The sequence below is a fragment of the Crotalus tigris genome, unplaced genomic scaffold (genome assembly GCF_016545835.1).
Source record: "Crotalus tigris isolate CLP2741 ecotype Arizona unplaced genomic scaffold, ASM1654583v1 scf7180000017716.2861928, whole genome shotgun sequence".
NCBI classification, from domain to species: domain Eukaryota; kingdom Metazoa; phylum Chordata; class Lepidosauria; order Squamata; family Viperidae; genus Crotalus; species Crotalus tigris.
The window spans coordinates 2,832,501-2,847,717 of NW_024096587.1; the positions used below are offsets into that span (position 1 = coordinate 2,832,501).

General features: G+C 40.1%; 1 protein-coding gene across 2 annotated transcripts in view; it reads left to right on the forward strand.

The window, feature by feature from the left end:
- The window catches only part of LOC120306130 (sperm-associated antigen 17-like), a 63,522-nt gene extending 60,144 nt beyond the window's left edge, over positions 1–3,378 (forward strand). Inside the window, exons 24-25 of one of the 2 annotated variants that reach the window (XR_005556175.1) lie at positions 1,252–1,365; positions 2,942–3,077. Coding sequence is in view for 1 of the 2 variants with exons in the window: in XM_039338811.1 (XP_039194745.1) it covers positions 1,252–1,365; positions 2,942–3,171 (344 nt within the window). In the remaining variant the exon portion in view is untranslated. Of the gene's footprint in view, positions 1–1,251; positions 1,366–2,941 lie in introns of both variants that reach the window. The other variant, XM_039338811.1, reaches the window with a different exon arrangement.
- Positions 3,379–15,217: the final 11,839 nt, after the last annotated feature.

A 15,217-nucleotide genomic window follows, 5' to 3' on the forward strand; every position in this document is an offset into this window, starting at 1 on the left:
AAATGTACAATTTATTTCACCTCACAATACTTCCTTCTATGTCTACATCTTAAACTTAATTCCTCCCCAGTCACAGTTTTCAATATTCAGAGTGGCCTAAAGAGCTGTCTGCAGTGGCTCCATATCTGGTGCTGGACTGTATGCTAACATGCAGAAATCTTGTTTCTGTTAACCAGCTGAACCAAATTTATCTAGAAATTTATCTAGATTCAGTTCCTTGTCCAAACTCAGAACTGCCCACCCTGGCTGAGACTTCTAGCATAGAATCTTCCCAGTGAAGCAGAGATCTACTAGAGACCTGTAGTTTTCTTAGTACAAGAGAGAGAAAGAATTTTTTTTTGGGTTAATTAAACACAGGCTTGTGCAATTAATGCTTCCAAAACATCTTTGTCCATGATAGTGTGTATATCTTTTCTCCTTATGTATAAATGGAAGATTAGACATCAAATTTGTCTTCTGTGATCTGATCTGATCTGGAAATGCAGCACCCAGGGATCTCTAGGGCAGATGATGAAGTTCCACCTCTTTTGAACTTCATGATGATTTTGATGGAAGCCTTTAATGAACCCCTCAAATGTTTGGGAAAGCACTGAGGCCCTGCTAAAGCTTTGCCAATTAACCAATTAACTTCAGCTTTGCTTAATTCAGGGTGTCAAACTGCTGGCCCACGGGCCGGATGCATCATAGCGAAACTGCGCCCACCCCATTACCGGCAATGGCAAAAAAGTCACGATATGTCGTCACGTGACGTTGCGAGTTTGACACCCCTGTCTTAAGTGGACACTGAAGTAATTCAGGTATTTTGGACTCTGCCTGAAAGCATTATCTTATTGCAATAACTTTTCTGTGATAGATTTTTACCTTGATGCTGTAAACACTGTCCTATCATCTGAATCTTGGATTATTCTATACTAGAACGGTACGGAAATCTGTGTAGTGATTATAATACTTTGTATCCAAATAAGTGGCTCCTACAAAACAAGGCTGCTTCCTGTAATGGTTTCTCTTCAAAAATGAATCAATTCCTAATGTTCTCTTCATTTAGAACCTCAGTATTATTAATAAAGCTTCTTATAGCAGTTTAGAATTCTACCAGTTGAGGGAGGCTTTTTTTACCTAATTTAATTTTTTTTTTTGTGAACTATCAGTCAGTGAACCAAAAATCAGTGCCCTGTTCATCAATAAATAATAGCTACATTTGTAATAATTGTTACATGTTCAGACATAAATATTCATTTTCCTTTGTTTTAGAAAAAACAATTAATCAAGGAAAACCTGTGGGCAAATTTGCCTCATTTTCGGCAACCTTAGAAAATGAAATCCATCTTTCCTTTAGTTGTTATGGGGCTTCAGGAAAAGCAGCAGGTAAAACATGGGAAAAGGAAAATGTTTATATATTCTATGTCACACTATACTGAAAGAAATTTTTTATCATAGGCATTACCTTATAATGGATTTTTAGCATCTTTTCAAAAGTGTTATTTAGAATCCACACAGTTCCACAGAATTTTTTTAAAATTCTGTTCTGTATTTGTTCTCATGAATAAATTTGTGGCAAAGCAAAAAATAAGAATCAAAAGACATATTCAAATACAAGTTGTTTATGTATTTCTATAATGTTTTTTGTGGAAAATGTTTGATAGCTGATCTCAGATGTCTGCTAAAGAGAAACCTCTATTTCAGAGGTCACCAACCTTTCGCAGTTGACGGACCAGATGGAAAAGGAAGGGGAAATATTTTATATGCACATGTGCATGCGCACGCACAGGGCCACAAGCACACACACAATGCAAACGGGGCAGGGCTAGTGCCCACATGATACTCACTAACCCTACCCCATTCTTGTGTGGTGCAGCGCCCCGTTTCTGCACCCCAAGGCGCAGCAGCATCCCATTTTTGTGCCCTGAGGCGTGGCCACAAAGCTAGTGCAAGTGGGTGTGCATGCGCACATGTGTGCACACTGGCCAGCCTGTTCCGCGGCCCAGTGGCCAGCAGACCACAGACCACTACTGAGCCGCAGCCCACAAGTTGGGGACCCCTGCTCTCTTTGATTGAGCAAGATTGCCCACCTAAAATTCTCAAGAGTCCTCTTCCTTTTCAGCCCAGCCTAGCCTGCACAGGTAGCTTGCAAAAATAAAAAGTAATCCAGATAGCTCTAAATTACTGTTCATTCCTGAGTTAGTTCCACTGAAACTCTGCTCTTGGTGTCAAACCCTTTAAACCAGGGGTCCCCAACCTCGTGACCTGTTAGGAATCAGGCCATTCAGCTGGAGATAAGTGGCAGGCGAGTGAACGAAGCTTCACCTGTACTTGCAGCTGCTCCCCAGTGCTAGCATCACCATCTCAGCTCCACCTCAGATCATGAGGCATTAGATTCTCATTAGAGAGCGAACCCTACAGTAACCTGCACATGCAAGCTATTTAGATTGCATGCTCCTCCTCCCCCCCCCAGCTCTGGTCCATGGAAAAACTGTCTTCCACAAAATCAGTCCCTGGTGCCAAAAAGGTTGGGGACTACTACTTTAGACAACCCAAATCCTGGTTTCTATCCAGATGCATCCAGATTATAACTGGTAAGACAAACACAGACCACAGAATCACTATAAGGCTTTATGTAGGTCTTTTGCCTTTCAATTGATTAAAAATATTTTTCCAACATGTTTGCCAAGGTACAAATGTTATTACCAATTTAATTTTTTAATATGAAAGGTGAACAAATTCAAATACTTGCCTACGGAGCTATTATATTAATTGCATTCCATTTTATTTAAATATAAATGAAATGAAATGTAGATTTTGTCCTGGCTCATCTATTGCTACTTTGGAATATAGCTCCTGGCATATCACTTAAAGGACGTTTCTTGATCTAGAAATAGCTGCACATTTTTGGATGTATGTAATGTTTATTCTGTTTCATCAAAATGACCCATTTTCCTTACAGAGGAAATGGATCCTTATTTGGCAACTATTCTGGCTATCCCTTCAGTAAACTTGCCCACTTCGACTTTCCTTTCCTCGGCTGTTTCTGCTGCTACAGTTCCTGCTACAGGAAAGGCAAAGCCAGGTAAAGAAAAATCAGCCAAATCCTTACCGTCTGCCAAATTGAGTTCCCGTATGACATTGAATGTATCACCTGAAGAATCTTCAATGCAAGAAGAAAAAAAGGTATGAATATACTTCATAGAATACAATCATAGGGTTGGAAGGGGGCTTGGAGGTCTTCTAGTCCAACCCCTTGATCAAGCAAGAGATCATATACCATTTCAGACAAATGCTTGTCTAGGCTCCAGTGATGGAGCACCCACAAGTTCTGAAGGCAAGCTATTCCGTTGGTTGATTGCTGTCATTGTTAGGGAATTTCTCCTTAGTCCTAGATTGCTTCTCTCCTTGGTTAGTTTACATCCATTGTTTCTTATCTTGCCTTTTGGTACTTTGGAAAATAGTTTGACCCTCCTCTTCTTTGTGGCAGCCCCTCAAATATTGAAACACTGCTGTCATATCTCTCCTAGTCCTTTTTTTCACTAAACAATTCCTGCAACCATTGTTCTTATATTTTAGTCTCCAGTGCCCTTGTTGTCCTTCTCTACCCTCTTTTCCAGAGTCTCAACATATTTTTTATATTGTGGTGATCAGAACTGGATGCAGTGTTCCACATCTTACTAAGGTTTTGTAAATCAGTACTAGAACTTCACATGACCTTGATTCTATCCCTCTATTAATGCAACCTAGGATTGCATTGGCTTTTTTTGCTGCTGCTGCACACAATTGACTCATATATAAGTGATTATCCACTAAGATTCCAAGATGCCTTTCACAGTTACTGGCATTAGGCCAACTTTCACCTAGTCTGTAGCTATACAGTTGGTTTTTCTTGCCTAAATGTAAAATATTACTTTTTTCTATGCTGGATTTCATTTTGTTAGATAGGGCCTAGTGTTCATGTCTGTCAAGATCTTTTTGGATCTTGAGTTTGTCTTCTGGGGTGTTGGATATTCCTACCAGCTTAGTGTCCTCTGCAAATTTGATTAGTTCCCCTTCTATTCCCTCATCTATATCATTTATGAAGATATTGAAGAGTACTGGGCCTAAAATGGAACCTTGGGGTACCCCACTGCTTACTTCCCTCCATATGGATGTAGTTCCATTGAGGATTACACATTTAGTACAATTGGTCAGCCAATTACAAATACATCTAGTAGTGGTGCTGTCTATCTCACACTTTTCTAGCTTATCAAGAAGTAGGTTGTGGTCTACTTTATCACATGCTTTACTAAAATCTAAGTATACTATATCCACAGCATTTCACTGACCAACTAATTTAGTCACTTTGTCAAAGAATGAAATAAGATTTGTTTGGCATGATCAGTTTTTGATGAACCCATGTTGTCCTCTGGTTATAACTTTATTTGTTTCTAGATGTTTGCAGATTTGTTGCTTGATTATCTTTTCCAAAACCTTCCCAGGCATTGATGTCAGACTGATTGGTCTGTAATTTCCTGGAACTGTTTTTTTCCCTTTTTTGAAGATGGGAACCACATCTTTTCCAGTCCTCAGGTAGTGCCCCAGTGTTCCAAGAACTTGAAAGATACGTTTCTATGGTTCTGAAATCACATCTGCCAGTTCCTTCAGACCTCTGGGATATAGTTCATTAGGACCTGATGATTTGAATCATTCTAGAGCGGACAGATGTTCTCTTACCTTATTTTTGCATATTTTAATTTGCTTAATCTGTCCGTTACAGTTCTGGTTTTGATAAGTTGAGTAGTGGTTGTTTTGCATGAAGACAGATGCAAAGTATGAATTAAGCAATTCTGCTTTCTTTCTACTGCCCGTTACTTTTTGTCGTCTTCTCCCATTAATGGACCTATTGTTTCGTTGACTTTTTATGAGTTGAAAGAAACTTTCTTTTATTGTTTTTGACATTTGTTGCAAGTCTTACTTCGTTCAAAGCCTTAGCTTTCCTAACTTCATTTTTGCAGGTATGGGCTATTTTTTTGGTATGCTGCCTTAGTTATGTATCCTTCCTTCCATTTTTTGTACTTATCCTTTTTTTCTCTTAGTTGGTCTGAGAATTTTTTGTGCAACCATGCTGGCTTTTTCTTGTTTTTCTTTTTTAGCAATATTGAACTGGATTGAACTTTTATAATTGTACTTTTCTGAGTTTCCCAAGCTTCTTAAGTTGGTGTCCCCTTTAAGATTTTCATCCATGTGATCCTTCCCAAGCTCTCTCTGAATTTGTTAAAATCAGCTCTTTTAAGTCTAAGGTGCTGGTTTGATTATGTTCTGTTGCTTGTGTCTGTTTTATATTGAATTCTGCTTTGACATGGTAACTGTCCCCTAAAGTTTCTGCAACTTCAGTCCCTTCTGTCGCTTCTTCTCTGTTTATAAGAATAAAGTCCATTTATACCTGTCCCTGTATTTGCCTCCTCTACCTTTTGGGTAATAGTTGTCAGATAGGTCAGTCAGGAATCTGTTCAATCTCCCATTTGTTGCAGAGTTTGTCTTCCAGTTGATGTCAGTGTAGTTAAAGTCCCCCATTACTACTGTGGTATGTTTCCTACATATAGGTAGTCTTCAACGTACCACCACAATTAAGCCCAAAATTTATATTGCAAAGTGAGAAATTTGTTTTGCCCCATTTTATGACTTTTCTTGCCATATTTGTTAAGTGAATCACTGCAGTTCTTAAATTAATAGCATGGATGTTAAGTGAATCTGGTTTCTCCATTGACTTTGCTTGTCAAAGTTTGCAAAAGGTGAACACGTGACCCTGGGACACTGCAACCATCATAAACATCCAAATGTAAATTACATGACAATGGGGATGCTGAAATGGTTGTGTGAAAAATGGTCATAAGTCACTTTTTACAGTGCCATTGTAACTTTGAACAGTCCCTAAGTGAACAGTTGTAAATCAAGACTACCTGTTCATCTATTTCTTCTGTTTAGTCTGGTGGCCTGTAATATACACCTGTGGTAAGGTTCTTTTTTTCCCTTTATGTTGACCCATATGCATTCTAGAAGGTTTTCGTCCTTTGTTGTGTGTCTGCAGAGAGGAAATAGTCTGTAATATATAATGCAACTCCACCTCCTCTTTTGTTAGATCTGTTTCTTTTGAATAGTTGTATCAGTACATTCCAGTCATGAGTTTCATGCCACCAAGTTTCTGTAATGGCAACTATATCATACTTGCACTCATTTACTAGTATTTCAAGTTCATCCTGTTTATTCCCTAAACTTTGAACGTTAGTGTATAGGCATTTACACTAACATTTACACTAAGTGGCTGATCTGGGTATGCTTCCTACATCCCCTACTTTGCATTTGAGTTTTTCTTCTTTTTACTCTTAACCTCCTTATTTGATTGGTTGTCTAGTGGTTTTTGCTTGGAAATATGTCCTAAAGGTTGTGAAAATTGGTCACCCTCCTCCTTCAGTTTTAGTTTAAAATCCTTCTGATAAGATGAGCCAGTCATTTTCCAAATATATTCCTTCCAGATATTATGAGTAGATTTGGCATCTGTGCAGCAAGCAAGATATGCTCCCATTGGCACAGTATTATGACTGATCATCTCAAATTAGGCTGCTCAGTAAACAGTATAATTTTGGCCTCCTTCAGATTATTAGTTACAGCTCCTTACATCTTTTTCTACAACAAAGAAGAAGAAAACTGGCCTTGAATTCCTTCCATTAGCCAAGGGAAAATATAGATTTCATAAATAAGTAGACAGATAATTTATTGGTTGATTAGTCTTACAACCATATCGAATATAAAATGAAAATAAAATACAGTATATACGTCCAAGGTAAAATAAATAAAAGGAGATACAGTGATAAAATAAATATGTGTTAAATACTAAAACTCAATATTCAGGTAAATACATCACCCAATCTATTCAATATAACAAGTCCTTTGGTCAATTGTCTTAATCATAAACTTAGCAGTTTTGTTCATGATGTATAGATTAGAACCCAGGAGGAAATAAGACAACCTGCCATTCAAATCCCAGTGGGCTTTGAATTTCAAGTAGGGATGCTAAGTATCTAAGCCTAAGAGGGGCATACAGTTGACTATCAAACAAAACAAGAGCAATATTTTTGATAGCTAAGGCACTGCATATACATGTTTTCTCATGATATTGAAGATGGTGGAAGCTCCCATATTGACCAACTGGCTAGAGAATCCAACAATTCAAATCTGGCTCTGGTATACACTGTTCTTGAGAAGTGGGTCAAACTCAGAAACAATTTTTGACAGAAATTATTCAAATCAAAAAATAGTTTTGTTCTTAGCCAACCAACTTAAAGATCTATTTAACTCTTTGTCAGTTTGAGTGCTAATATCTAGAATGAAATAAGTAAATAAAATTGCTAACCACAAGTGTATATTAACATTTTGTGCTTTCTTTGCTCTCCACCAGCTACAGAATGGGTAGTTCGCTAGACAAAAATCAGATTTTCCTACTCAGAATTCCCAATGATTGAGGAAACGGGTTTCTAAGAAACATGTTGTGGGGAAAATAAGAGGAGGAAGATGTGAGTAGAAGTAGTGTATACCTTTTTTTAATGAAAATTATCAGCACTTTTGATCAGTGACGTCATCAAAGTAAACAAACCCACGTGCTGATTACGTCAACAGGGCACAGCCCTAAAAGGAAGTGACGTGCTCAGCCCCCACCCTCCGGATGTGACGTTTTGGCCTAATCCCATCAAGATTGGCAGTCAATCCTCTGGGTACATGATTAGGTTAACCCTAGACTAATTCTATGGACATTCAAAACCAAAAAGAGCTAAGTAAAGTGAATAATTAGCAGAGGCCTGTGTTTTTGGGGAACAAGCCCTACTTTGGGGAGCTGTTAACCCTAGACTATTTCTATGGACATTCAAAACCCAAAAGAGCTAAGTGAATAATTAGCAGAGGCCTGTGTTTTTGGGAAACAAGCCCTACTTTGGGGAGCTGTGAAATAAAAAATAAAAAAAGGCTTTTTATTTCTAATCATTCTAGCCTAACGATGCTTTTAATTTTTGTGGAGTTTTAAAAATCAGTGCCTCAAAAGCTGGGGAAAAAGAAGCCCCTGAAAGGCAGCCAGAGCCTGCATTTAACCCCTTTTTTCTAAAAGATATTTTTTTCTAAAAGGTATTTATGTCTAGGTGGTTTTAAAAGCATTTCCTCGAATGCAGGGGGAAAAACAAACAAACACAGCCCCTTTTAAAACCCACAGCTGGTTTTTACCTTTGTAAAAAATCTAAACACACATATTTTGCCATTTGTACCCTGAATAAAATTTATTCTGCCCGCCTTCCCACTATAGCAAAAGACAAGGAATATTAACAGGAATTAAAATGCTCACAAGAGGCAAGCAGCCAACCAGGCTCACAAGAGGCAAGCAGCAAGCAGCCATGTGTGTTTCTGTCTGTCTGCTAGTAAAAAAAGGGGGGTTAGGCCTTGTTTGGGACGTGCCCGGGCATGTCATGCTCCCCGTGATCTGGGCATGCGCAATGCTCAAGGGCGTGTCATTGCAAGGGGCAGGGGAGTTTGCTCCCCGTGATCTGGGCATGCGCAATGCTCAAGGGCGTGTCATTGCAAGGGGCAGGGGAGTTTGCGCGGGCAGGGACATGCCCGGGCATGTCATGCCCCCCGTGATCTGGGCATGCGCAATGCTCAAGGGCGTGTCATTGCAAGGGGCAGGGGAGTTTGCTCCCCGTGATCTGGGCATGCGCAATGCTCAAGGGCGTGTCATTGCAAGGGGCAGGGGAGTTTGCGCGGGCAGGGACATGCCCGGGCATGTCATGCTCCCCGTGATCATGCGCTCTGTCATTGCAAGGGGCAGGGGAGTTTGTGTGGGCAGGCCTGAACAGCTAGCGATTTAACCCCAGCAGTCTTTTGAAGATGGCAGCCTCTGATGGAGATTTGTTTGATGTAAATTTGACCCCCAAACCACCCAAGCGTGGGCGCAGAATAAGAAAAGGACCTGAGTTATACAGTTTCATTGAAGAGAACAAACTTATAAAACCTTGTTATTGCAGATTCTGCAAAACATCAAATGGTAAGTAAATATATATATATAAAATTAAGAAAACAGTATTTTGATTGGTTGAAACAGCTAGCCTAAATCTACCTTATTTCCTGCTTTAGAAACGGCGGAGTCTCAAAATGTCAGCATGCCTCAGATTCTGAAAGCGTGTATTATTAAAATATTACACCACTGTTTAATGGGGTGTCTACAATCAGATGAAGACCACGTGGATGGTACCAGTGAAACAGAACATATTAAAAGCTTATGCTTTAGACTTTCTATGCCTCATGTTCTCTGGATCATCATCAGTATTTCTGACAAAATGAATAACTTATATTTCACCCAGGGTTCCCTTGATGAGGTCAAGACATTCATACAGCGCATCGAAAAGAGCCGTAAACCACTGTCATTAATGTCAAAGATTGAATCTGAATTGCCATTGTCTCTGAAGAGGCTCATATGCCAAAATGTAACAGAAATTAATTACAAGAATCTCTTAATGCTATGAAATTTATAATAAAATGGGTTTTACAAATCACATGAAATATGTATTATGTTTTTCTTTTGCTGACCCCTGTTTAACTTTGGCAGATGTTAAACACAATTTAATCAAAACTCAAGGGGTATTATTCAATTGGGTTTTCCTGATGAGGCGGGGCTGGCCAGATTTGCAAAAGTTGTGAAAAACACACCTCCTCTGATGTGATTAAGTTGTGACATCACCAGCGTATACAAAAGCAGGGTCCATACTGGTCTAGTCACATTTGCTGGTTTCTGGCATATCTGTACCTCCGGAGCCATTTGATCTGCTAAGAAGACCCTTTTCAGAATGGAAGCCACTATTGTAAGTAGTTTTATGGCTAATTTTTGAAACACTTAGATGCAAAATGGAGTTTTAGAATATTCTTGTCTGCTTGCTTGTTTGACTGATTGATTGTTTTATTTCACTAGAATGAATTGACAGACTCAGAATGTTTGAGGGCTTATGAAGGTATTTGTCTTTCATACTTTTCACACATTTAGATTCTGGTAAACATTTCTGCAACAAATCTGACCATAGGATTTCTCTTTTCCTTCAGAATGGGAGGATGATCAGCTATTTACTGGAGTAGTTATTGCTATTGAGAACCAATTGACAGACTCAGAATGTTTGAGGGCGTATGAAGGTATTTGTCTTTCATATTTTCATAACATTTTAGATTCTGGTAAACATTTCTGCAACAATTCTGAACATTGGGGGGCTTTTTTTCCTTCAGAATGGGAGGATGACCAGCCCTATGTAGACCTTACATTACCCCAGGAGCCCCAAGAGGCCCGGCCATGCACAAGCTACACAACACGAATGCTGTTAGGAGGTATAATATTTAGCATTTTATCCAACTACAAAATCATTAGTATTATTTTTTAGAAACTAAAGGTAGGGGAACGGTATTACATTATTAGGAATGTTGGTGATAGCCTTTTGTTTGTTTGTTTAACCAGAGCCGGCCTGCAAAAAAGCAAAAATGCATGGAGGTGGACTTCCCGCATCCCCAGCAGACAGTCATAAATGTGATTTCATGCCAGCATCTCAACCAGAAGGGGAGATATGTCATTCTACACCACAGCTACAAGCCCCTAACTCTGCAAACTCTCAGAATATGAACAATGTTTATTTGGATATGGTACAGGAATGGGAGAAGCCTATCAGGAATTTCAGGGCTGTGGAATATTATCAACGCTATAGATTTATTAATCTTGACCGAATCCAGTCTTTTGTAGATGCTATAGAGGCTGTTCATAATGTGATACAGCCTCTTTTGAATAATGTTGCTAGGGACATAGGTCCAAACGATTTTGTTCAACTACGGCTGGATGCAGAGGGGTTAAATCATCCTCTCTTTTCTCTTAGGAGGAATATCAATGATTTAAATGCTGAGGATTTTCTGACCGGTATTGAAAATCTGCTGCAAAGTAAGGCCGAGATATTGTGGGGGGGTGATTTGCAATTAGTGGTTACCGTCGTGAAGAACAAGGAGGGGGGAGGTCTTAGGAAGTTAAGCACTGTGCTGCTCACCAGAGTGCTGGAGAAAAAAAGGCAGCACCTAGTAGATTTCAATGTGGGAGGTGAATTTCTATGTTTTGCTAGCTGTTTGCTCTGGCTGATTGGCGGGGATGTTAGAAATCAAGAAATTATTACCAGGGCCAGGGAACTTCACAATAGACTGGGTGTTTCCACAGAAAACAGAATTGACTTTTCTCAGATACACCTCTTTGAAGAAGCTTTAAGGGTCACTATAAAGATCTTGTTTTATATGCAGGACGGTTGGCGGTTTTTTGTCACAGGTAGCCCCCAGCAAGAAAAAATAGTGTTTATATTGTTACACGACAAGCATTATTATGGCATCAAAAATATCAAGGGCTTCCTGGGTGAACGCTATTTCTGTAAATTCTGCCACACAGCCTACCACCACAAATTTAGTCATGGCTGTCAATATATCTGCAGAGCCTGCCTCACCCAAGAATGCCAGCAGGTGGTGGGGGAGAAGGCGCGCTGCTGTAGGTGCAAAGAGTTTTGCCGGTCTAAGGTGTGTCTTGAAAGACACACACAGCTTGCTATGGAGGGAAAAGTAGACTGTAAGAATAAAGAATATTGTGAAACGTGTGGGGTTTACGTCTTTAGCCCCCACAAAAAGTGCAAGGAAACCAAGTGTGGACAGTGCTCTGAGAAGGTTGAAAGTTTGGAAGGGCATTTATGCTTTCTAAATTCGTTGGACCGGCCGCAAATTGGCAAAAGATATATTATTTATGATTTTGAATGCTGTCAAGAGACAGGCATCCATATACCTAATTATGCCTGCGCCAGGGATATGTTGAAGGATGAGGATGATAAAGATGTTGTGAGGTGGGATTGTTATGGTGTTAGATGCCTGGAGCAGTTTGTAAAGAATTTTATAAATCATAAGTTTAAAGGATGTACTTTTATCGCTCACAACTCCAAAGGTTATGACGGGTACCTAGTACTGAAGCAATTGATCCGTGAAAAGGTTAGGGTTCAGCTTATAAATCAAGGGGGGAAACTTTTGTGTATCACCCTGCCAGATTATAAGATCCGGTTTATTGATAGCCTCTCATTTTTGCCCCTTAAATTAAGCAAATTACCCAAAGCTATGGGGTTTCAAGGCAGCAAAGGATATTTCCCCCACTTGTTCAATACAATGGCCAATCAAGACTATGTGGGGCCACTCCCTGAAATCAAGTATTACAGCCCTGAAACCATGATGCCCGGGGAGAGAGAAGAATTCATGAAATGGCACTCTGCTAATACAGGTACTGTGTTTAAACTAAAGAAGGCTCTGGCTTACTATTGCAGACAAGATGTAGATATATTAAGAGAGGCCTGTATTCGATTTAGGGAACAGGTGATGGAAATGACTGAGCGAGAGTGTTTCAGGGGGGTCGGGGGGGATATTGTTGAGGAGATAGCGATTCGAGGCATTGACCCCTTCCAACATATCACACTGGCATCTGTCTGTATGGCCCAGTACCGGTTCATGTATTTGAAGAGCTATACCATTGCATTAGCTCCTTTGGACAATTATCACAAGACACAGAAAAGGTATTCAGCTCCAGCGATTCAATGGTTGTTGCATATAGAGCACACTGAGAATCTCAATATCCAGCATGCTCTGAAGGGGGGTGAAAAGCAAGTAGGCAAATATTTTTTGGATGGTTTTGCTGTCATAAATGGAACTCCCACAGCTTTTGAATTTCGCGGGTGTTTTTTTCATGGGTGCCCTGTCTGCTACTCTGAAAAAGACTTCAACAAATTACTTGATTCAACATATGGAGGCCTGCACAATCGTACTAAGATTAAAGAAGAGTACCTCAGGGGCCAGGGGTATGCTGTGCGCTGCATCTGGGAACATGAATGGAGGGCCATGGTGGAGGATGACACCTCTTTGAAGCAGTTTCTAGTTGAGAATAAGCTCCCAACTCCTTTGAATCCTCGAGATGCTTTTTTTGGTGGTAGAACAAATGCTACATGCCTGTACTACAAACCAAAACCCGGTGAACAAATCTTATACTATGATTTCACCAGTTTGTACCCGTTTGTGAATAAGACCAAGGAGTACCCAATTGGCCATCCGCAAATCATCTACCAAAACTTTGGGGACATAAAGCAATATTTTGGGTTGGCCAAAGTCAAAGTGTACCCACCAAGGAATCTCTATTTCCCAATCCTACCCCACAAATCAGGGGGCAAATTAATGTTTAGTTTGTGTGCAACCTGCACAGAAAAACTGCAAACCACCCCCTGTAAACACAGTGATGAGGAAAGAGCTCTGACTGGGACATGGTGTACCATTGAATTGAATGTAGCTTTAGAAAAAGGTTACAGAATTGTTGAAATCTATGAGATCTGGCATTTTGAAAGAACATCAAATGAGCTATTTTCAGGTTATATGAACACGCATCTCAGACAGAAACAGGAGGCCAGTGGTTACCCTGACTGGTGCAAAACAGAACAGGATGAAGAGCAATATATTCAGGATTATGAAAAGATGGAAGGTGTCCGCTTACGACGTGACCACATTGAAGTAAATCCTGCTAAAAGACAGATTGCCAAGCTGTTTTTAAATTCGCTGTGGGGCAAGTTTGGTCAGAGCACCAATCACCCGACCACATCCGTGGTGACAAACCCTGAGGATTTATTCAAATACCTTTTTGTGCCCTATTATGATGTTTCCTCATGTGAGTTTGTGGATACAGAGACAGCTGTTGTGACATGGAAAACAGCCAAGAACCACCCCACCAAATCGACATGCACTAATGTATTTATCGCCAGCTTTACTACTGCTTATGCCCGGCTGGAATTATACAGACTACTGGATGGGCTGGGCGATAGGTGCCTGTACCATGACACCGATTCAGTCATTTTTGTAAGTAGAGAGGGGGCGTGGACACCTCCTTTGGGTGATTATTTAGGACAGCTGACAAGTGAGATTCCACCAAACACCTCGATAACAGAGTTTGTTGCAGCTGGTCCCAAAACGTATGCTTATGCTTTGTCCAACGGGGAAACGGTGCTAAAAGTGAAGGGGATCACGCTAAACTGTGGTAATAGCAACAAGGTTAATTTTGACAGTTTGAAAGATTTGGTAGATGATTATTGTGTGTCTGGTGCAGAGAGAAAAAAGGAGATCGGGGTAGAGCAGTTGGGGATTGTTAGGGTTAAGAAAAATTGGACCCTAGAAACGCGGGTCCTCCGAAAAACTCTAAAAGTAGTGTATAATAAAAGGTTATTAAAGAGTGAGGATTACTGTACGCTGCCTTACGGTTATTAAGGATGGCGGAAAACATTGCACAATTTGTACATCCTTTCTCCTGTATTATAAGCGGCCCGTCCAATTCTGGCAAATCTTTTTTTATCAAACAAATGTTAGAACATGGTGATGTTGTGTTGTCTCAAATGCCTCAAAATATTGTATGGTTTTATAGTTGTTGGCAACCTCTGTACAAAGAACTGCTTAATAAAGTTCCTTATATTAAGTTTATGGAGGGGCTTCCGTCTTCTTTTGAAGATGATGATTTGTTTCCGCCAAAACAAATCACTCTAGCTGTGATAGATGATCTCATGGCATCGGCCGGTGACAGCGATCAAATAGAGAAGGCTTTTACACAGTACGTCCATCACAGAAACCTGAGCATTATTCTCATACTACAAAACCTGTTCTTTCAAGGTAAGAAAATGAGAACAATAGCTCTGAATTCCAAATATTTGGTTTTGTTCAGCAGCCCCCGTGATCAGATGCAAATTGTCACACTGGCCAGGCAAATGTATCCCACTAACACAAAGTATTTTTTAGAAGTATTCCAAGATGCCACTCGCAAACCACATGGGTACCTTTTGGTAGATTTGGCAGCCACCACTCCAGAATCCTACAGGTTGAGAACAGGCCTCTTCCCGCCTGATTGGCCTACTGTTTACACAATGAAAAAGAAGTGTAAAAAGCAGTAGCTCAGTTACCCTAGCACTAGTTCATTTAAGATGTCAGAGAGGGTACGTAGAAATTGGGGGCTTTTAAAAATCTTAGTAAAGGCTGGACCAAGACAGAGAAAAGCCATCTTATGCAATGCTAACAATGACCTGGTGGGGGCAATAGCAGAAATAGCTCTGAACACCCTAAAAGGAAACCTTCCTCTGAAACCTTCACAATT